Source organism: Herpailurus yagouaroundi, unplaced genomic scaffold (genome assembly GCF_014898765.1).
Source record: "Herpailurus yagouaroundi ecotype Mexico unplaced genomic scaffold, PumYag 483, whole genome shotgun sequence".
In the NCBI taxonomy this organism is placed as follows: Eukaryota; Metazoa; Chordata; class Mammalia; order Carnivora; family Felidae; genus Herpailurus; species Herpailurus yagouaroundi.
The window spans coordinates 569095-592165 of record NW_024412700.1 but is presented as its reverse complement, the minus strand read 5'-3'; the positions used below and the strand labels follow the sequence as shown (position 1 = coordinate 592165).

At 57.0% G+C, this 23071-nt stretch overlaps 2 protein-coding genes across 2 annotated transcripts in view; both read left to right on the top strand.

Annotated features, from left to right (window-relative positions):
* RHEB (Ras homolog, mTORC1 binding) overlaps positions 1-1522 on the top strand; it is a 46172-nt gene extending 44650 nt beyond the window's left edge. The window contains exon 9 of the mRNA XM_040464522.1: positions 1000-1522. Within this exon, the coding sequence (XP_040320456.1) occupies positions 1000-1092 (93 nt within the window). The 3' untranslated portion in view covers positions 1093-1522. The remainder of the gene's footprint in view (positions 1-999) is intronic.
* A 14337-nt stretch (positions 1523-15859) lies between these two features.
* CRYGN (crystallin gamma N) lies at positions 15860-22862 on the top strand. The gene is made up of 4 exons (XM_040464516.1): positions 15860-16002; positions 17650-17898; positions 19973-20118; positions 22664-22862. The coding sequence occupies exons 1-4, from the start codon at positions 15982-15984 to the stop codon at positions 22797-22799; spliced, it is 552 nt and encodes a 183-aa protein (XP_040320450.1). The 5' UTR covers positions 15860-15981; the 3' UTR covers positions 22800-22862.
* The last annotated feature ends 209 nt before the right edge of the window (positions 22863-23071 follow it).

The following is a 23071-nucleotide window of genomic DNA, read 5'->3' as shown; positions in this document are numbered from 1 at the left end:
GGTGAAGCCGGTGGCGGTGGTGCCGGGAACAGAGTGAGGGGGACGAGTGGTTAAGGGACGGGGACGTGTCCTCGGATCAAGGAAGCTGGTCCCTGTGGGGCCGAGAATTGTGGAGTTTGGGATATTGAAGAAAAGTGAGAGGGAGAGAGAGAGAGAAGGAAATGGACACGGTGGGTTCTTGGCCTTGGGTGTTGGAGGGGTGACCGTTGGTATTGACAAGGTCTAGGCGCAGCCCCTTGAGGCCTTTGAGAACAGGGGCATCTTGTGATCCTCGGGGGCTGGTGTCCCGCCTGAGAGGGGATTCCCGGCTCCAGATAACAGTGACTCCTTGTGAAGGGCCCTTGCGCTGCCCACCAGGCTGAGAGGCTACCACTGAGAAAGACCGGTCCCCCGGTCACGGGAGGCGAGGAGGTCCCGGGGGCGGAGAGCGGTGTTGGACACAGTGACACTGCCCCAGAAGGAACGGGGGAGGTGACTCAGGGTTTGCACGTGGCTCGAAGGTGGCTTATATGATTGCACGGCTGCCTACGAGTCGAAGCTGAGCGTTTTAAGGAAGTGGGAGGCAGAGGTCTGGAGGGTTCGCGAGGAGCAGGAAAAGCCCCGCCCTGGTTTAGGGCCCGTGGGAGCCGGGCCGCGAAGGGGACACGCGCTGCAGGGGAGAGGGGTGTTCTGATGGGAACGGGAGCCGACGGGTGAGGGGTCCTCAAACCGGACCCAGAAACTCCAGGGGCGCCGTGGGGTCGGGGGAGACCCAGGGGCAGCCCGCAGTGACCGTTGATGACGGGGACCAGAAGCAGGATGAGAGGTTAGTTCTCCGGTCAGGTGGTGTCGGGGTCTGGGCGGTTCTGGGGTCTCTCCGCAGCTGCACCCCCACCTGCAGGGGTGGGGGACGGCGGGTGGCGGCGGGCTTTCTTCAGTCCTGCCTGCGGGACTGGCACCAGTCAGGCACCAGGGCTCCACGTTAAACCTAACGCTGTCTGGCTGTGTCTTTGATTTCAGACTGCTGTTGACGTTTTTAGAAGGATAATTTTGGAGGCAGAAAAAATCGATGGGGCCGCGTCACAAGGAAAGTCTTCCTGCTCGGTGATGTGATCCCGCCGCGGAGCCCGAGGACCCCGGGAGCCGGTCCTGCCTGCAGAAGCCGACTGCCCGTTATCCTTCAAGAGAAACTCCGCTGCTTTTTCCTTCTGTTAACCTGAAAGATTTCGTTTGGGTCAGAGCTTTTTCTGGCCCCACCCACCCCCCTCTCAGATTATGTTAAACTCTGACTCTGTCCAAATGAGTTCACTTCCATTTTCAAATTTTAAGCAATCATATTTTCAATTTATATATTGTATTTCTTAATAATATTATGACCAAGAATTTTATCGGCATTAATTTTTCAGTGTAGTTTGTTGTTTAAAATAATGTAATCATCCAAATGATACATATTGTTACACTACTATTAACTAGGCTTCGATATATCAGTGTTTATTTCATTGTGTTAAATGTATACTTGTAAATAAAATAGCTGCAAACCTTAGTCCCTGGTGCTACTTGGCGAGGCTTCTAAGGGAGAGTCCCTGGCCTCCTGGGGGTTTGTCTCCCAACCTTGGCCTTGAGGAAGGCTCAGGTTGGAGTGCAGGAAGTGGTGGAGGGGGTGGCCGCAGGCAGAGGTGAGTGCAGCCTGGGGGCCCGTGACCCAGGGGTTGGGGGGGGGGGGGCCGGGGGACTGGTGGCTGGTGGGGCCCACCCGGCGGGCAGCTGGCAAGAGCTGGGGTGGCCCTCCACCGACGACGTCCGAGGGAGTTAGTCCCCAGGGGTGCCCGCCCTCCCCTCCCCCCTCAGAGCGCCCCCCTTGAGCGGGGTGCACGCGGGGGTGCGCCTGGCCCAGCCTTCCCCACACTTCCCTCGCGCTTGCCCGTGGGCTGCTTGAGGGAAAGGAGGAGTTGGGACCGCTTCCTCTTTCTCCTTACGCCAAGCCGGGTGTCCCCCGCAGACAGGATCCGATCCAGACCCCACCACGCCGAGTCGTTGCGGGGGTCGGAGAATACGGCCGGTTGAGTGTCGCGTGAGAGACTCCGAGAACCGCCTTCAGCTCCACCGGGAGCCGCAAGGAGGAGGAAGGAGCCTTCGGTGTGCACAGCGGCCGCCCCGTCGACTGTAGGTCCAGCCGAGGTTGAGTGGCGCGATTCCTCAAACGTTGAAACAGCAGTGGGGTTTTTTTGACAACACGGTATCGTCGCTTGTTACTAACGGGGTTGATCCTTAGGCCTCAGGTTCTGTACGGGCATTCGGTGTGGGGGACAGCGCGAGATCCGGACGCAGTGCGTCCCAAGCTTTCTGCGTACGACGGGAACCTCGAGCAGCACGTTCGTGCCGGACGCAGGTTCAGCTGTCACGGGGGGCCTGGAGGTGGCGTGGTGCTCCTCTCTGTGGCCCGGTTCACCTGGTCGCTAGGTGTTTACCGTTCTTGATTTTTCTGACGTTTTGTTTAAATGTCAGCTCGAGTACAGCGAGGTGGTTCTGAGTGTCGCGAACACCGCGGGGAAATCTGCACCCTTGTAGAGCTCGCATCTGACCTTGCACAGGGCCAGCCGGTCCCACCCCTCGGGGCGCTGAGCCTGTCCGCAGACGGCCGATTGCCTTACTGGTTGGATGGTTGGACAGAGAGCGTCTGGCGTGTCCCTCGTGTGTCCCCGGGGCGGGGCGTCGACTCCACCAGCTGGTTACCCGCAGGTGACGGCAGGGGTGGTTGGTGTTACCTGTTTGTGCGGATGTTCGGGTTGGCTCCACTGCGCGAAGAGGGTGCCGCCCCACTTCTAGGGGAGGAAACCGTCTTAAAGGGGTTCGCGACTGGTTAATGTCAGTAACCAAATCCGTTTTGTGTCCTCTGTGCGAATGTGGTAGCTGGGCTTCTGAAGAAACTGGCAACCGCCAGATTTGACTTAAATTCTTTGTCACTTAATAACCGTGTTCAACCACTTCTGGGCCTTTTTTTTCTTTTTTTTTTTTTTTAACACGTTTTAACATTTCTGAAATCAATATGAGCCTTGCGATCAGTGAACAAGCGTTGCGTTGTGAAAGATCACATGTTTCTTGGTGCATAAATGTGGTTTTAGATTCATTGAAGTACAGGACGTGCAGATATAAAAGTATTCAAAACTCTCCAGCTCACAATAAATACAGTTCTAAAATCACATTACAAATTTAAATGAACGTGATGGAATTTCGCTGAACCTAGGTTGCCCGGCCACTTAACCCTGTCTAGACCGCCAGCCACATCTCCCCCACACCTCTCACGCACGTCACCCCCTTGTCACCACACCCAGTGGTGTCCCTGGTTTCTTTCTCAACCTTTCAGCAGCATGGTACACGGCCGGTGACTTTGCAAGCCCTCCCCCTGCTTCTGCAAAACCACGTTCCCCCGGTTTTCCTCCATCACGCCGTGGGCACGGGTCTACTGTTTCCTTCTCTGCCAAACCTCAGCGGGCCCTTGCCCTGCCTGCACCCTCTACCCGGGTTTCCGTGGGGTTTCTGCAGGCACAGATTTCACTAGCGTGTTTCCCGAAGGCTCCAAAGCTCACACCTCCCGCCCTGACCTCTGGGCTCTTCTTCCGTGCCTCCTAGGCATCTCAGATTTATTATGTGCAAATTGAATACTTGATCAAGCCTCCACCTGGGCCTCCCCCTAGACCATTTCAGGAAATGACACCACTGGCCGCTGGATGCTAACGCTGGAAAGTGGGGCGGGGAGGGCCGCCTCTCCCTCTCCCCTCCCATCTCCCTTGCGGTCTGTCCCCGCCGCACACTGGCTTCCTGCGGCGGGTGGCACGCCCTCCAAACCCTTCCCGCTTCCCACCAAGTCAGCTTGTTGAAAACTAATTGCCTCACGTCACTCCCTCCTTACAATTCTCTAATAACAATCGTGCCAACATCGAAACTCCCGACGCTTGAAGCCTAGCACGATCCAGCTGGCGCTTAACGTCACCGGCCACCGAGGCTGTTCTCTGGTCACTTTGGCCTCGGTGGTTCCCAGACTCTCCTCCCTGGACAACGCCCTTCCCCAGACTTCCCTTCCAGGCCTCCACATGGTTGATCGAACAGCATGGCACCCGTCACCATCCGTCATCGTGGGTCCTTGTACACACTGCATGTTCGCGGACTAAATCTGCCTGCGGCGAAGGCCGTGAGAGGTCTGTCCCCGGGACCTTGACGCCCCCACCAGCCTCTCTTGAGCTCAGGGCCGGCCGAGAGAGATGTTCCAGTGCACCAGTTGTTAAAAGTAACAAGATTTGTTACTGGTTTATGAAGTCCTCTTTCTGTTTAATTTTTTAAAAATATTTTTTTTGGGGGCGCCTGGGTGGCGCAGTCAGTTAAGCGTCCGACTTCAGCCAGGTCACGATCTCGCGGTCCGGGAGTTCGAGCCCCGCGTCGGGCTCTGGGCTGATGGCTCAGAGCCTGGAGCCTGTTTCCGATTCTGTGTCTCCCTCTCTCTCTGCCCCTCCCCCGTTCATGCTCTGTCTCTCTCTGTCTCAAAAAAAAATAAACGTTGAAAAAAAAATTTTTTTTAATAAAAAAAAATTAAAAAAAAATATTTTTTTTATTTTTACATTTAAGAAAAAATTTTTTAACGTTTATTTTTGAGAGACAGAGCGAGACAGAGCTTGAGCGGGGGAGGGGCAGAGAGGGAGGCACAGAATCCGAAGCAGGCTCCAGGCTCCGAGCGGTCAGCACAGGGCCCGACGCGGGGCTTAAACTCACAGACCACGAGATCATGACCTGAGCCGAAGTCGGACGCTTAACCGACTGAGCCACCCCAGGCGCCCCTGTGAAGTCATCTTTGAAATCAAACAGAAGAAAAAAGTTTCAAAAACTGCATTCACTTATCCTGTCTTGTGTAATTACCTGCCGGTTCCCCTTGCTGGCGCTCTGTGATTACCTGGTGACCTCACTCCGGCCCGAGACTCCCTCCGGCACTTTCTGCGGGCACGTCAGCCAGCTGCGAGTTCTCCGGAGTTTTTGTTTATCTCCTTCATTTTTCCAGGAAGACCTTGCAGGATGTCGAGGTCTAGCTGGAGAGTCTCTGCCTCAGCCCTTCCCGACCCGTCTTGGTGAGGTCTGTCGTGAGCGGCGCTGCTCGACACACAGTGCTCCCCTGGGCTCCCAGGAGAGCCTTTTCAGGTCCCCCTCGGACATCTCATTTTCCAACAGTTTCTTTTCTTTTCTCTTCTTTTTTCAGCTTTTTTGTCATCTTGCTGTTTGCTCCCGTGTCAGCGAAATGCCCGCTGATTGTTTTTGATAGATACCGTGGGGAAAAGCGGGCAGGTCAAGTATAAAGACAAGCTTTGCAAGGTGGAGTTTTCCAGGGAACTGCTTGATGGGCAAATCGGGAGTTTTCTGAGCGTGGGGCTTCCAAAGAGCAGCAACCCCAGCGTGATCCTTCCGGGGGCCGCTAGGTCGCTGGCTTTTACCCAATTGCGGCTGCTGGTTTTCAGGGCACCTCGGAGGTGGGGTCCGGGGCTGGCCGGAGGGCGAGTGACAATGCCACAGAGCTCCCCTGGGCTGAGAATCCATCGCTTTTCTTAAATAAACGCTCCCTGGTTGCTGCGAGCCTTTAGTTGATTTCCAGAGTTCTGGAGAAGTCGATTTTGGGGGGACGGTTTTTGCCAGTGTCCTCACCGGGTTCTCAGAGGCCCTTTACCGCGGGGCCTGTGCCGTCGCGAGGAGCCTCGGCAGGGAAACAGAAGAGTAAGTGAGCCTCTCTGTAGGGCCGCCTTCCAGAAAGTTCCCTTTGAATTCGGCCCACGTCTGCTGCGGTGTGGTTGAAATTCCCCCACCATTCACACAGGGCACTGGGACTGGGACAGCTTTTACTCGCTTCTTGAGCCTACCCCATCAAGGGCTCGTAACGAGGAAGGAGGGTGTCCTCTGCCGTGGCTCGTGCTCACAGCAGATGGCGGCAGTACCCTGTCCCCGGGAAGCCAGTTGGACGGCCCAGAACATACGCCGAGGCCTTTTAGGTTATCGTGTAAATGGAGGCAAAGAGACAATTCCTGGAGAGTTCTGGACTCAGGGAAATGTCTCCGGCTCCCGTGGGCTGCGGCCTCGCCCGAGAAGTGGGCACACTGCCGTGTGCCCCCCCTGACCCAGCCTCGCGGGTACTGCCCGTCCCAGCATCTCCGGGAGGGAGTGCGTGCTTGCCCGGGACCTCGGGCTGCCTGGGTGACTCCAGTCGACCAAGACTGTGGTGCATACTAATTAATAGGGGCTGCCTGGAAGGCCCCGTACCAGGGGGAAACCAGGATGCCTTCCAAAGCATTCCTCAGGAGATTCCAGAACTGTTCCAAGTCTCCTCCCCCTCCCCCACGAGGGCAAAGGTTTACGTTAAGCAAGAAAGGTTTGCATTAAGCAGAACTTCTGTGTTCCCCATCTTTACATCTTCCTGTCCCTTTGATAACCTCCTAGTGTGGAGGGGGGCGGGGAGGGTCTGTTCCAGTGTTCCAACCGGAAAGCTGAGCCCGGGCATCGGTCTCCACAGGAGGGACCCGAGGCCCAGAGACAGCTCCCAACAATCCGCCCATTAGTTTGCACCACACCCTGATTCGCACTGGAACCCCAAATAAGTGGAGCATAGATGGGACTAAGACTCAGAACGAGGCAGCCCTGGTCCCGAGTCTCCAAACGTGTGTCTCTGGGCTCCCCCCCCCCCCCCCGCCCCCACACTCCCTGGTCTTGAGTCCTTGATCCATAAACTTCCCTCGGCCCTTGTCACGCCACAAGTATGAGAACCTCGGCTGTCCCCAAAGCCCAACCAAGGGCAGAGTCACAGTCCTGAGGGTTGTCAGCTGCCCCCGTTTTACCTGCTGCCAGGGTCCCGCTGTTTCTGGAGCTCCCCGAGCGTCCACCCCGTGTCGCCAGCCGCAGTGGGTACGACTCCAGGATTCCTGCAACGTCACGCAACTAGAGAGGCAAGACAGAGGGGTGCCCGGGGGGGCTCGGGCGGTTAAGATTTCCGCTCAGGTCCTCGTCTCACGGTTTGTGAGATCGAGCCCCGCATCCGGGCTCTGTGCTGACAGCGTGGAGCCTGCTTGGGATTCTCTTTCTCTCTCCTTCTCCTTCTCCCTCTCTCTCTCTCTCAAATAAATAAACGTTAAAAAAAATTAGGGGTGCCTGGGTGGCTCAGTCGGTTAGTCGTCCAACTCTTGGTTTCGGCCCAGGTCAGGATCTCACAGTTCAGGAGTTCGAGCCCCGCACGGGGCTCTGCACTCACAGTGCAGAGCCTGCTTGAGATGCTTTCTCTCCCTCTCTCACCGCCTCTCCCCCACTCACACTGTGTCTCTCTCTCAAAATATGTAAACTTAAAAAAAAAAAAAAAAAAAAAAGCCGGAGCGCCTGGGTGGCTCATTCGGTTAAGCATCCGACTTCCGCTCAGGTCACGATCTCGCGGTTCGTGAGTTCGAGCCCGGCGTCGGGCTCTGGCCCCAGGTGTCAAGGACACCTCGATCTCCCGCCATGCTAATAAAGGAAACGCAGGTCCCTGTCTGGACCCACAGAGCTCGGTCTCCATCACACCTGCAGCGGAGAGTGTCCTGCTCTGAGGAGGGGCCGCCTGCTCCCTCAGATTCCCAGCGGGGACCCCAGTTTCCATCCTCGAAGGAGAACGATGGTGCGCACGGGAGTCAGCCGGGCTCCCAAGGCCCCTCCGGCCCCCATCTTCTGGTACAGCCTAGGAAACGGCCTTGGCTTAGATTTCTGACATAGGAAGTTTCTCAGGAAATAGCAAAGGATTCTGGAAATATTACGGCCTCAGCAATCGGGACCTTTCACCCAGTTCTTCCTGCCACCCGAGAACGGCCCCGGGCCCCGGTGGGGGCCTGCACCTCTTGATATCTGACTTTACAGAAACAAAACAGCTCCCGCAGGGAGAGGCCACGCAGGAGGAGCTGACTTCCGAGTGTTCTGTTTTATCTTTGTGTTCCCTCTTCCGGCCCCCGTCTCGGTAGATGAGCAAAGAATCCGGGTCAATCAACACCGGAATCTCTGGCTTTTGTATGGGGCAGGGCTGTGGGGTTGTTACGTCCGGAACTTTACCCTAAAAGGCCTTACGCGGAGGGCCAGCCCGGTGTGGACAGCTGGAACAGCTGGGAAGGTTCCACTCCTCGGCTCTGACGCGGGGACTTTTTATTGTCCCGTAACAGGAACCACTCCGAGGCACGACCTCTTCTGTGCCTGTAACCCGAGCGTCGCGTGAAGCTGTAAAATGTTGGGAACAGTTTGACGTCCGCCACTGAGGCCCAGGGGCCGCCGCCCCACCTCGGGTCAGCGGTTCTCGAACATGGGCCTCAGAGGCACCTGAAGGTAAGACGCACAGGGGCCTCCCCCTAGAACTTCCGATTCTGGGGGTCCAGGTGGAGCCCCAGACATCCTCGCGTCTGACAAGTGTCCAGGGCCGTGGCTGCCACTGTTGCTGCTGGGCCAGGGGCCACATTTTGAGAACCACGGACTCAGGCCATGATACCCGCAAAGAAGGGGGGCACAGGCCGGAGTCCCACGCCTGCAGGATCTCACAGTGTAGGGGGGGTGGCCTACCTCCCGCTTTGCCTGGGACCCGGAGGCAGCTGTAGGTTGAACTGTATCCTCCCAAAAGCTGTACTGAAGTGCTGGTTCCGGGTACCTGTGAACGTGGCCTTACTTGGAAATAGGGGCTTTGCAGAGGTCATCAGGTTGAGTGGGGTCACACCGGAGCAACACGGGTCCTAATCCACTGACTGACGTCCTTATAAGAAGAGGAAATTTGCCAGATTGAAGGCAGAGGTGAAGGCAGAGATGGGCGGGGAGGAGGCCACAGACCAGCCACACGAAAGCAGAAGCATGGAACATTCTCCCTCGGAGCCTCCAGAAAAGGAACCCAGGCTGTCGACGTCTGGCCTCCAGGACTCTGAGGGGCGGTAAATTCCTGTCGTTTCAAGCCCCCCAATTTGTGATGCTCTGCTGGGGCTGCCCTAGGGCCCTCCCACAGGGGCTGTCTCGCAACCTGGGACTTTCACTTTTTAAAAAAATCCCTTTAATGTTTATTCATTATTTGAGAGAGAGAGAGGGAGGGAGAGAGAGAGAGAGAGAGAGAGAACCAGTGGAGGAGGGGCAGAGAGAGAGGGAGACACAGAATCCGAAGCAGGCTCCAGGCTCCCAGGTGTCAGCGCAGAGCCCGATACAGGGCTCAAACCCATGAACTGCGAGCTCGAGTTGGATGCTTAACCGACTGAGCCACCCAGGCGCCCCGGGTCTTTCACTTTTAGAACTAGGACAGCTCGAGGCGCCTGGGTGACTCAGTCAGTTGGACGGCTTAGGTCATGATCTTCAGATCCATGAGTTCGAGCCCCACGTCAGTCTCTGTGCTGACAGCTTGGAGCCTGGAGCCTGCTTCAGATTCTGTGTCTCCCCCTCTCTCTGCCCCTCCCCTGCTTGTGCTCTCTCTCTCTTTCTCAAAAATAAACATTAAAAAACTTAAAATTTTTTTGATAAGTAAATAATAAAACTAGGACAGCCCTTGGGGCACCTGGGTGGCTCTATCTGTTGAGCATCCGACCCTCGGTTTTGGCTCAGGTCATGATCTCAGGGTTGTGAGATCGAGCCCCACTTCAGGCTTTGTTCTGACAGTGCAGAGCCTGCTCGGAATTCTCTCTCTCTTTCTCTCTGCCCCTTCCCCGCTTGTGCTGTCCCTCTCTCAAATAAATAAATAAAAATTTTAATAATAATAATAATAAATAACACCAGCACAGCGCTGGCAAACCGGAGCCCCTTGGCTAGGACATCCTAAAGGACACATGGCCAGAACTCTCCAGTTTACAAAAGAGGAAGCTGAAGTTCAGAGTTGTGACCTGTTGTCCAGTCTGTTTCGGCCGCTATGACGTGGAACGCCACAGGCTAGGGGGGTCGGAGCAAGGTATTTGTCACCGTCCGGAGGCGGGGAGTCCAAGATGAAGGTGTGAAAGCCTGGACACATTTTGGTGTCTGGTGATCGGCGCTTCCTGGTTCCCAGACAGCGGTCCTCTGGCTGTGTCCCCTCATGGTGGAACAGGAGCTTTTGCCCGAGGGCACCACGCCCATTGGGCGCCTCCCAGAGGGCCCACCACCCCCTCATAGCGTCACCTTGTACATCCACTTGCCACATATGATTCGAGGGGGACGTGTACGTTCAATGCATCGCACCTGACAAGGATCGTCTAGCAAATTCATGTGAGACCCAAGCCTCGCACCTGTTTTCTAAGAGTTGACCGTGATCCCCGGATGAGTCACATCCGTGTGAATGCATAACGTGTACACGCGTGTGTGAATGTGAGTGGCCGTCCGACCAAGCCATCCAGGGTGCGGTGGGGGCTCTTTGTGCAGATTCAGATGCAGTAGGGTCGAGGCAGAGCTCTAAAAGGTGCATTTCTTGGGGCGCCTGGGTGACTCAGTCGGTTGAGCGTCCGACTTCGGCTCGGGTCATGATCTCATGGTCTGTTGGTTCGAGCCCCGCGTCCGGCTCTGCGAGGACAGCTCGGAGCCTGGAACCTGTTTCGGATTCTGTGTCTCCCTCTCTCTCTGCCCCTCCCCCACTCATGCTCTATCTCCCCCCAAAATAAATATTAACATTAAAAAAAATTTTTTTTTAATGTGCATTTCTGACAAGTGCAAGGTGATGCTGATTCCCTGGGACCAGAGGCCACACTGCCTCGGTTTACACAACCCCTCAGGAGGGTGCAGCCCCTGGAATAAATAAAGATCATGCACCGCTTGCCCGGACGACGGGGACCCACGTTCTCACCCTTCCTCTGCCACCAGGTGGACGGTCCACATTTCTGGATTCACCTTTGTGTTTCCATCTGCAAAATGAAGAATCCTTTGAACTGAATTGGTCGTTCCCAACTATGCATGTTTCAAGCTGCATTAAGGTGTGCTGCTGCGAGAATTTAAATTTCCCACTTTTTGGCCCGAATAAAGGTGTTTTCAATTTTAAGGCTGTTTTCCCTACAGTTTTCCTTTAACAGGTAGCAGGTGCAGCCACTTGCGGTTGTGATTGGATCCCAAATTATACATGGATTTTTCGAGTATCAAGTCCTCCGCCAGGCCTGGTAGCGTCCCCGGGGTGGGGGGTGGGGGGTGGGGGGGGGGGGGGCAGTGAAACCCGCCGACGGAGCCTTCAGTCCACCGGCCAGGTTTGCACTGTCGCCCCCTAGAGTCTGAGAGAGGCACAAATCTCGGTGCTGATTTCTTCCACGTTTCCGGACCGTCTACACCTCCCACCCGTGGATGGGGTCCCAAGGCCTGCCCTCTGCCCATGGGGCACACACGACAGAGCAGGCCAGTGCCCCATGGCCACTCACAGTTGCTGGTTGTGACCTGTGACCGGTGCCAGCGACCTGAGAGGCTTTCCGTGTTTTCTCCCTCGTTTTCTGAGGTCCCTTCTCGGGGTTTCTGGGTTCAGGGTGAAGGAAGATCTGAAAGCGGGGCTCCCTCGGAAAGGGAGGGGAACCGGACCCGCTGGGAGATGCTCTGCCCTGGGTTCTGCGTGTTAAGCGGCTCCAGGCAGGAGGGAGGGGACAGAGATGGCATAATGTGCCCCTGGTCAGCCAGGTGTCCTGGCCCCAAGCCCCGGAAGGAGGAGCTCTGTGGGATTTGAGGTTCCGATAGAGTGAGTCCCTTTCTCTGTTTCCACAGACCCCAGCTTTGAGTGGGGCCAAGGGGCCGTGTCTTTTAGGCTTTCTAGTCCAACCGGCCACCCCAGAGTACAGCCCTCATCCTGCCACCGTCTCCTGATGGGTGACTGGCCACCAACAGCTCGAGTGTGACCCTTCCTGAGGGCACCATAGCGCCTGGCCTTTGGGCTCACACACACACACCCTCGTTTCAGACAGCTGTCCCTCCTGTCCACCTGCTGCCCTCTGCTGGACCCTCCTGGATTCGAACAGGAAGACACGGTGCTCCCGTCATCCTTTACCCCCGCTGGGGCAGAGCTCCTGCTGTGGACTAGTTTTGGTTTTTTTAATTTTTTTAATGTGTATTTGTTTTTGAGAGACAGAGACAGAGCGCGAGCAGGGGAGGGGCAGAGAGAGAGGGAGACACAGAATCCGCAGCAGGCTCCAGGCTCCGAGCTGTCAGCACGGAGCCGGACGCGGGGCTTGAACTCACGAACCGCGAGATCGTGAGCCGAAGTCGGACGCTTAACCGACTGAGCCACCCAGGCGCCCCTGCACTCTAGTTTGGATCCGAAAGCAAAACCCCTTTCCCAGTGTGAACTCCACAAACTTCTCATCCTGTTTGTGACGCTACTATGGAAATCACGTCCCCACTTGTATTAGCCAACTGTGCCCACATGACCTGCCTCTTTCTGCCCATTTTGCCTCTGCCCCCAACTGATGGGGTGCCCCCTCCCCAGTGCTCAGCCACCATCAAGACTAAGACCATGTGGGGCGCCTGGGTGGCTCTGTCGGTTATGCATCCAGGTCTTGGTTTCGGCTCCGGTCATGATCTCACGGTGTCATGGGTTTGAGCCCCATGTCGGGCTCTGCGCTGACAGCTCGGAGCCTGGAGCCTGCTTCACATTCTGTGTCTCCCTGCCTCTCAGCTCCTCCCCTGCTCATGCTCTGTCTCTCAGTAATAAATAAACGTTAAAAAAAATAATAAAATAATAATAAAAATAAAGAAAGAAACTTAAAAAAAAATGTACGAATTGTAATCTCTTTGAGGGTAAGGGCACGAATTTTGCATTCAAATCCGAGCCCCAGTGCGTACTTACTCTGTGACCTCAGGCCAGTGACTTACTCTGTGCCTCACTTTCTGCATCTACAGAATGGGGGTGGTGATAATACCTGCCTCTTAAGATTGCTGAGGGACTTAAGTGCATAATATACGTTGTGTTAGTTGGTTGGTCCCTGGCTGCATAAACGCTGTGAGATTACTGTCCCTGGTGTTGAACTTGCTTTAATTCTAAGCCTTCCTGCTACCCGCCCCCCAGTAATTGGGGGTGTCGTTATTATAACCACCACTAGGGGTCAGGCTTTGGCGCCTCTCACTTACCAAGCACACTTCTCCGGTGGGAGAGGGGCCAAGGGGATGTCTCGAGAACCCAAACGTTCAACTTTTGCGGCTCCCACCCTTTCTTTCCCTGCCCTAACCCAATACTCACTTCCTCCGCTGGAGACCTCCAGCCCCTCCTCTGGGAGGGAGATACGTTCGGTCTTCTAGAAGTAGACCTAAAACAGGGCAGAGCCAGAACCCGGTGAGGCTTGGCCCTGAGCAACCCGGAGGAAGCTTTCACCCCTTCCCCCCGGAGGTTCAAGGCCCCACTGGTCCACAGACAGGCCCCCCTCAGAGGGGCGCAGATTCTGGCTAAAGGAGCTCCCTCCCTGTCCACCAGTGGCCAGGCTGTCCCCAAGCTGCCCAGTGCACTTTCCGGGCACACACTAACCCAACCCCAACATCCCGATGCTAACATGGTACCATTGGTGTACTCGCCCCCATTTACTCCTGCATTTATGCAGCCTTGACTGCATCCAGTGGAGGTGAAGGTAAGTTCCTGCTTCACCCAGCAATTTCACACAGAGGCGTGGCCCCCAGACTCTGCGGGATTGGCCCCTGGGGCATTTGGACATTTGAAGGTGTTTCCATTCGTCAGAATAATAGAGGAGGGACAAGCCTTTAATGGGCAGGGACCAGGGGTATTTGATATCGTGCAACAAGCAACAAGGAACAGTCCTACGATTTCACCCCAAACACACTGTATTCTTTGCGTGTTTTTTTTTTTTTTTAATGTTTATTTACTTGAGAGAGAGAGAGAGAGAGAGAGAGAGAGGCAGCAGGGGAGGGGCAGAGAGAGACACACACACAGAACCCGAAGCAGGCTCCAGGCTCTGAGCTGTCAGCACAGAGCCCGACGTGGGGCTCGAACTCACAAACTGAGAGATCATGACCTGAGCCTAAATCAAGAGTTGGACACTTACCAGACTGAGCCACTATTTCAGAAACTGGGGTCACAGACAGTACAATAACAGTAAAAATATTCAGAAGGATACTTGTACAATGTTACCACACTGTAAAAATGTATATTATTTCCAGGTACACACATAAGAAAGGCATGAAAACATTCAAAGAAATAATAAACACAAAAATCAGGCTAGTGGGTATTTCTGGAGAAAGAAGGCTTTTTTTTTTTTTTTTTTAATGTTTATTTGTTTTTGAGAGCAAGAGAGAGCACGAACAAGGGAGGGGCAGAGAGAGAGGGAGACACAGAATCCGAAGCAGGCTCCAGGCTCCGAGCTGTCAGCACAGAGCCCGACGCGGGGCTCGAACCCACAAACTGCGAGATCACGACCTGAGCCGAAGTTGGACACTTAACCGACTTAGCCACCCCAGTGTCCCCAAAATAAAATTTATATCTAAAAAAAAAAGAAAGATCCTTAATTTTCCCAGTTAAAAATAAGGGAACAGACTTTCCATCCCTCATTTTTCTTCTAGACTTTCTCTCTCAGTTCATCTCATATGTATGCACGTCTCTTAATGGCTAAATAAGCGGCTTGCCGGACTGAAAACTCAGGAATGTTTCCTCCAGGAGCTGGGAGCCACCTCTCTGAAACATAATCATCAGGGTAGATATCGCCCCACCTCCCGGTTTCCTGGGTGGAGAGGGCTTAACGCCGCCAGCTGTCCCTTTACTCTGAATTGCAAAACCTATCTCCCAGCACAAAGATATAAGGAAATCAGCAATTTCTCTTGAGAACACACGTGTGACGAGTCGCATCTGCCTGACTACATAAAAGACTGAGATGTCCTGGTCTTTGCAATCTCTGCAGCAGATGGCCTGTGATACACTTCACATTCAAGTTTAATGCTTATTCAATAATGCAATGGTTTTCTTCCTCTTCTACCTGTATGAACAGGCTTCCTGGGTTGGGAGATTGTGCTTTTAATTATATTTCCCCAACAGGGCCCGTGTCGGGAGGCAAACGCTGGACTGTGTGGTTTGGCCAGTGTGGATTCCTGTGGGGGCCACGGCAGGGCCAGGTCCGCTGAGAGGCCTATCCTTGGACAGCCTCCCGGAACAGGGGCAAGGTCACCCTGGTGCCCCCAAGAATTGCGTGACCTCCTCTTCTGAGTCGGAGGCGTCTCATCTGTGAAATGGTGCTGAAAAATACTTTCCTCAAAGTAGGAATCAAAGTAGGGATCAAGGATGAGCATTGATTGGGGGTAGGGGACAGCATTCAGGGAGCAAGAACGAAGGAGGGGAGGAAAAAGGGAGGACCACTTGGCATAGAGATGGGGCTGTGGAGGGACAGCCACCAGGCATTGGGGGCCATCGGAGCGGTGGTGGTACGTTTCAGGTGGGGCTGGAAGGGGAGACCAGAGCAGCAGGCAGGGGGCCAGGCAAGGGCTGTCTTCTTTGCTCCCAGGAGCTAGGTTCCTTCCTTGTATCCTTGTTACTGAGAAAAAACTCAGTAACAGCCTGAACGTGGGTGACCAGGTGAGAAAGGGACGGGGCGGGAGGTCTGGGAAGGCTCTGTGCCCAAGGAAGGGGCAGCACGGATCCACACCCTGAGCGCTAGAGACGCCCCAGCCCAAGGCATGGGGGAGGCAGTGGGGCCCGGCACGTGTGCGTGTGTGTGTGTGTGTGTGCGCGCGCGCGCGCGCACGCCCCCCTGACTCAGCAGGGACCGCCGGCGGGGCGGGCTGGGGTCAGAGGTAGCGTAGACCCTGGGGGTGCTGGCTGGGGCTCGCTGGGCCGCGATGACCCCGCAGGCACCCGGCCGTCCCCGGGCAGGGGCGGGGCGCATGGCCGGGCTCCCGGCGCCCGGGGTTCGGTCCCACGGGCGGCCCGGGGCGGGGCGGGGCGGCCCCAGGAGGGCTTAGCGCACCGGACAACACTAACGCCCGGGCCAGCAAATCTTTTGTCCGGGGCGGCGCTGACCCAGCAGGGCGCCGCCCGCTTATAAAGGGGCCTGCAGCCCGACGGGCGGGGACACCATGGCGCAGTGCTCCGGCAAGGTGAGTGTGGTCCCTCCCGGCCCGACGTTAACGACGTTACCCGCACTGCGTTCCACTTTTCCCCCCGTTCCGGGGAGGCGGGGGCCAAACCTAACTCTTTGCACCGTTCGCCCTTTGCATCTAACAGACCTGAGCGAAATTGGCAAAATGTCCTACCCAAACCGGGCGCCCTGGCCTCTCTGGTGTGGGAGGTGGGAAGGCCCCGTCCCCACCCCCTCCATCAGTGGCTCTGGAGAGGTTTGAGGGATCCTGGAATCCTGTGGGTGACTAGTTCTCCCTAAATATCTCTGGGCCATCGGCCAGGCCTGTCTTGGGCAGGAAGGTGGCAAATTTGGATCTCCCCCAACCATTCTCGCTGGCTAATCCGATGCAGCCTCTGTCTCCAGGGGCCGCATTCAGGGTTAGTGCGTGAGCACATTATTCAGTCTGCACTGGCTAGGTTATGCGTCAGTAACAGACAACCCCCAAGAGCCCCTCGCACCCCTGCACACCCTCCCCCAGGCCCAGAGGCACAGCTGGGGAGTCACGCCCTGGGCTCTCAGAGCTTCTGCCCAAGGGGCCCAGAAGGGAAGTCCTTGGCATGGGCTCAAATGATTACACCGGTTACCAGGCCCCAGGAAACGTTAATTTGTACTTTGCCAGGGCCCTTCGAGGCGCACAATTCTTGAAAACCAGATAGTTACTGAATGGTTGGAGTTTCAGGGTCCACCGCAGTAAATGAACTTTGGGTTTGATAGCGTGCATGGTGTTTAGTTTAGGGACAAGGAGAACCTGTCCGTGCTACGTTGCCGTAGGACATGGTGTCTGAACTGCCCACCGAGTTGGTAATGTTCCAGATCTGACACATGCCTGTCATCCACAGGAGAGGCCTAGTACACAAAGGGATGAGTTGCATTGAAAAAGCCCCCTTTTTAGCCATTAATCCCTGCACCAGGCTCTGACTGGTCTCCCTGCATTCAGTGTCTCCCGTTAAGGGGCCCGGTCCCAGGCACCCGACTTTCTGAAAATTCATTGTTTGGTTATGATGATGGGGTTGTGGGTGAAATGCTTTTTTTCTGAAAACACTTGGATGTTAGGTTTTAACAATGAACAAAAATTGAGTGTAAAGAATGCAGTGGGAGGGGCGCCTGGGTGGCTCAGTCTGGTTGAGCGTTGACTTCGGCTCAGGTCGTGATCCCGCAGTTGGTGAGTTCGAGCCCCGCGTCGGGCTCTGTGCTGACAGCTCAGAGCCTGGAGCTGCTTCGGATTCTGTGTCTCCCTCTCTGTCTCTGCCCCTCCCCTGCTTGCACTCTGTCTCTCTCTCTGTCTCTCAAAATTAAACATTAAAAAAAAATTTTTTTAATGCATTGCGAGTTTGAAAGGAGCCTGTTTTCAAATGGGCCAGGGACAAAGGGGGAATCCCTGTCCCCAGATATTTTCTGAAATTTGGTTGCTCAACCGTGAGCTCCTAGAGTAGGGACGGCCAGGCCCCGGACCTCAACCCACCTTACATTCATTCCTTCACCCAGCTAACAGTGTTGAGCCCCTGCTGTACGCAGCTGGCCTGGGAATCAGGGTTCAATCGAGGGTGTTGGACCCCAGCTGTCTGCTCCCAAGACTGAAAGGAGAAAGCCCTTGACCCTGAGCCCTCTAACCTGGCCTTTCTAGATCACCTTCTATGAAGGCAAGCACTTCACGGGACGGAAACTCGAGGTCTACGGGGACTGTGACAACTTCCAGGACCGAGGCTTTATGAACCGGGTGAACTCCATCCGCGTGGAGAGCGGAGCCTGGGTCTGCTACGATCACCCCGACTTCCGGGGCCAACAGTTCATCCTGGAGCACGGCAACTACCCTGACTTCCTCTGCTGGAACGGCCACAACGACCACATGGGGTCCTGCCGGCCCGTGGGGATGGTGAGCGGGCCTCTGGCTGGGGGCCTCCTGCCAGGTGACCGAGGGTCCGTGCTGCATGGTCTTCCCAGCTTTAAGATCCGATGAGGCTGTGGGATGTTTTAAAAGGCAGAGATGCCCCCCCCCCCCGCCCCGCCATCTCCTCCCCCCCCCCCCCCCCGACCCGTGTGTGGGCTGGCATGGGAATGAACAGGAGAGCCAGAGCCAGCTTCTGGAAGTCCTGTTTGTGTTTTTGAGAGAGTGGGGGAGGGGCAGAGGGAGAGGGAGAAAGGATCCCAAGCAGACCCCAGGCCCAGCACAGAGCCCGATGCAGGGCTCGATCTCACGAACCGTGAGGTCATGACCTGAGTCCAAGTCAAGCGTCGGTCGGTCGCTTCACCGCCTGAGCCCCCCAGGCGCCCCTGCCCCTGGAGTTTCTATACCTGACATTTACAGGCACGTATCAGGGAACCACCTTCCATTTCTGATCCCAAAATCTTGCTGAACTTTCCACTTAGAATGCTGTTGGAAATATTAGAATTTCGATTTGCAACTGGACGGGGGAGAATGTAACCTAAGCAGGGCTGATTCGGGCCTGGTGTGTCCGCTCCTGTGGGTCATTTTGTGGTGCTTTTCAGGCGGCTTTGATGCTCTGGCTGTGGAATGACTGAAGGAGGTGACTAAGTCACCAGCTGGTCCTCGGGGAATTTGGGGGCGGGTCTCTGGGAGCCACACGAGTGGCTGTCATCTCACAGCGTGGCCCAGTGTGTGTAGGGAGAGCGTAGGAGGGACGTCACTACCCACGGTGATCATTCATGTCTGCCCACCGCCCCCCCCCCCCGAAGGGGGATCCGAGGACGTAGGATTCACACAAGTTACAAGTGCTAGCTGACCGGCTCTGAGGTCCACATGGTCAGGTGGGAAATGGCAGATTCCTGAACCAGAGGGTCCTCAGAGTCTCAGCCGTGTGTCTGTAGAAGGACCTGTCCCTGGATGTGGGGGCCAGGTGGTCCTAAGTGAACATCTTAGGAACCCCAGGGAAGGGGCCTCCTGTATGGGGGCCCCCCCTCTCTCTTCCACACGAGTCCGGGGCTTTGGCATCTCAGATTGGAAGTATGCTCCCTTAGTATTTCCACTAGGCCAGAGACATTTGGAAAAAGGAGTTAATGTGGTTGGCCCTGGATCTTGCATACTGCTGTTTAAAAAGAAAAAAAATTTAAGCTTATTTATTTAGAGACAGAGCGTGAGCAGGGGAGGGGCAGAGAGAGCCGGAACGAGAGAGAATCCCAAGCAGTCTCCACACTGCCAACGCAGAGCCTGATGTGGGGCTTGAACCCACAAAACCGTGAGATCATGACCTGAGCTGAAACTCAGTGTCAGGCCCTTAACCTTAACCGACTGAGCCACCCACACGCCCTTGCATAATGCTGTTTATATGTAAACTATCCCGGAGCCTGCTGGGAAATGGCCCTCCTCTTCGGAAATGCAAGGAATCTTATAGGGAGCTATATAGTATCATCCCAGTAAGCCAGCTGGGATTCCAGCAAATGAGATCGCTGTTATTTGTTTTAGATTTTTGGCTTCATGGTTTGATAAAAGGTTCTGTTACAGTTTGTAAAATATTATCCTTGAGAGGCTTGCCCGTGGCCTGAGGCCCCGGGGTGGGGATGAAGGGCAGAGGAATGCGTTGGTGTGGCTGGGGCCTACGTCCCCCAGTGCAGGCACCAGAAGGGAACCCAGCGGCCCAGGCCTTGGTCAGAGCTCGGCCACTGCGTCCCCCGGCGGTCTGGCCCGCTCCAACCCTTGGATTCTTCAGTTGAGGAGAGAGGAGATTGGACTGGTTCAGGGGCCCTGAGGCCTTTTAAAGTGATCGACCCCTCTCAGCCAACCAGATCTCATGTCCCAGGACAAGCAGAGTGCTGGGTGGGCCACTTAGGTTGGGGTGGCAAGCACTCACCGGCCCCCCCCCCCCCCAGCATCGGGTGCCCCGAGCCCCGGGGCCATTCTGAGTTTCTGGCCACGTGGGTTCTGTGTTGGCGGGGAATGGGACTCAGCGCCGTTTGCCTTCTTTCCTTCCTCCGCTCCCGCGGGCCCGCAGCATGGGGAGAATTTCCGCATGGAGATCTTCGAGGGGTGCAACTTCACCGGCCAGTGCCTGGAGTTTCAGGACGACTGTCCCTTCCTGCAGAGCCGGGGCTGGGCCAAGAACTGTGTCAACGCCGTCAAGGTGTATGGGGATGGCGCGTGAGTAGAGGCCGCAAGGCCGCCGACCGCGGCCCGGCTGGGCCCCGCACAGCCAAGTGTGTGGGGAGGCCGCCGGGTGGGCCCGACCCCAGCAGCGGGGGAGGCCCGGCACCCCCTCAGCTGCCTCCTCTACCCCAGTCAAGCAGCGGGGAGGCTTCCTCCGTGGCTCCAGAAGGCCGTGGTGAGGAGACATGGGGCCTCAGAGGTAGGCCTCCCCAGTGGGAGCAGACGTAGCAGGGCCCTTTGCGAACTAACGGTTCTCTAAGATTAGACTGAGCTCGGGGACAGTACTTTGGTACCCTCGAACCAGAGGAAGCCCGCTCACCCTGCACACCCCGGTCCTACTCGGCCAAGGGGACCCCTGAGCTGGAGCTCTCCTACCGAGCGGGCAGACCCCTGCCACACAGCCCCTCCGGGGAGCTGGACGTCATGGCGGCTCACTTCCAGCGGACAGGTTGTGGCCACGGGGGTTTTGCCCAGGGCGTGTCTGCCCTGCTCCTGGAGAGTGGTCAGGACCCCCGTGCTGGCCTGGCTTCTGCCAGCCCCCCGTATAGTCAGCTCCTCCTGTGAGCCAGTGGGTAGCGTCCTCTCCGTTTATAGAGGAGCAAGCGGAGGCTCCGAAAGTGACCTGGCCCCCGGCTCGCTCGCTCGTGAACGGCACAGCGGGGGCGGCAGCCAGGCGTCAAGTCAGAGTGTCCCCGGTGTGGAGCAGGGAGCCTCCCCTGACCTCAGTCCCGGCCCCTCTGCAGAAGAGCCCCACGCGGGTTCCGGGAACGTGGCTCCCGTCACAGCAGCCAAGGGGTCCGGTTGCTGTCTGCGTGCCCGAGGTGGGGGATCAGGGCACGTCGCGAGAGGTTCAAGAGTGGTCATGGGAGGGACTGAATGGAGGTTGTGGCTGAGCCAGAGGGAGCGCTGGACCCCTCGCCTCCCCGGCCCCCCCCCAGGGGGGTTCTCTCCTCCTTCCCAGAGTCCCAGGGGGCTCAGCTCCCTCCCTGCTATTTCTCTGTCACTCTGACTCTATCCAGGGTTCCTTTTCTGCTGTCTGCCTTTCTCTGCCTTTCAGAAAGGTTTGCCCTCAGTTGAAGGCCTCTGGGAATCCGGGGGTAGAATTCCAGAACAACAGTTTGCCTGGAAAATGACCGGCTAAATTATGTCTCGTGAGGCCAGAGTCATACCTTTGCGTGGAAGGTGTCCTGAGACCCCAGCCACAGTCCCCCAACACCCACCCTGGGAAGACTCCAGGGGCCTCTTTAGGAAAAGGGGGCGGGGGAGGGTGGGAGCTAAGAGTTTTGAGTGCAGGGGCCCGGGGTCTCCCGGAGCTCCCACCTACTCAGCGGCTGTGTATGGCCAGCCCCACATCTCACCCGGGGCTCTGCTCCCCTCCCTACGGGGGTTCACCCTTTGCTCCTGTGACTACCTTTAAAAAAAAAAAAAAAGTAAGCCCTTGGCCAGGGTGATGGCCTGGACCACCGGGTCTGGGGGTGGTGACCTCCGTCAAGCCCTTTCCTGGGGTCTGATGGGGAGCCTCCAGGCAGGTCTCCCTACCACCTCCCAGACACCAGCCGCGGTGTTCCGCTGGTTCCCGAGTCAGCTCAGGACCGACCTGTCCCCACAGACACGGGTTCTGGGGGGCGTTTGGAGGGAAATGTGCCAGGTCGCTCTCCCTACTTCCTGCCACCCCCCAAAGAGCACAGTCCCTGCTGTGGATGGGCCACGCCCCCTCCTCCCTCCCTCTTCATGCCTGGTCCCCAAAGTCACAGCAGGAAGCCTGGGATACGGGAGCCGTTTACTGCAGAGGCCCAGCCTGTCCTTCCTCTTCTTCCTTTTGGGGACTCCTGCATATACGCCCCGAAACCTTGGGCCTGAGCCACCCACGGGCATGAGGAGGGGGAGGAGGGGGGGAGGGGCAGGAAGGCTAGGGGTGTGGGGAGGCCAGGGTGAGCCAGGTCTGCCCTGAGCTCCCCAGCGGCTCACGTACTGGGCCTCTCTCTTCATTCCTGACCCCTGACCCTTGTGCAGACTGCGCCAGGAGCCAGATGTGGAGTCGGGATGGGGCAGGAAGGGGGTGGCCGGGGAAGCTGCCCTCAGCAGGCGACTCGGGCCGCGGGGGGGGGGGGGGGGGGGCGCGTGTGACTTGGGCAGTCACTCCCTTCTCTGGGCGGGCTGGGCTCAGAAACTCTGAGTCTGTGTCTCAGCCAGGAGAAGGCTCCTTCAGCAGCCGAGTGCTTTGAGGGGGGCGAGGGCCACAGTGGGGTTCGCTGCAAAGACAGAGTCAGGGCACCCCATGGCCTGGGCCGGAAGGACCCCAGCGACCGGATCGGGGCGTGTAGCCCCGCTTTGCTTCCCGCGGTGGAAGAGCCAAGGGTGAGGGAGCATCAGAAGGGAGGAGGAGAGGCCAGCCCCACAGGCCCCGCCCCACACCTCTCCTCCTCAGCTCGGGCCCCCACATTGGCCGGGAGGGGTGAGGGGTGGCGGGCAGGCGGGAGGCGGTCAGACCCCGTGCTGCTCAGCGGCTCACGGCCGCCTGGCCTCCCTCTGGCCGCAGGTGGGTCCTGTACGAGGAGCCCAACTACCACGGCCGCATGTACCTGGTGGAGCGGGGTGACTTCCGCAACTACTCGGACTGGGAGGCCCACAGCTCTCGCGTCCAGTCGGTCCGCAGGGTGGTCAACTTCTTCTAGCGGCAGCCCCTTCCGGCCCCACCCTGGGCTCAGACCCTGAGGAATAAAGATCATGGAAAAGGAGAGCCGAGCTGGCCTGAGTGATTTCGCGGCCCCTCCCTGACCGTGCGTGGGGCAGCTGGCAGGGCACCTGGGCCCCGGGCTCAGGCCGGGGAGCTGAGGGCGGCGGAAGGGGCCACAAGGGATCTACAGGCCCTGGCGCCGAGCCCTTTCATTTGACACGGGAGAGGCGTGCGCCCTGAGCGGGGAGGACAGCCTCCTCCGGTCCCAGA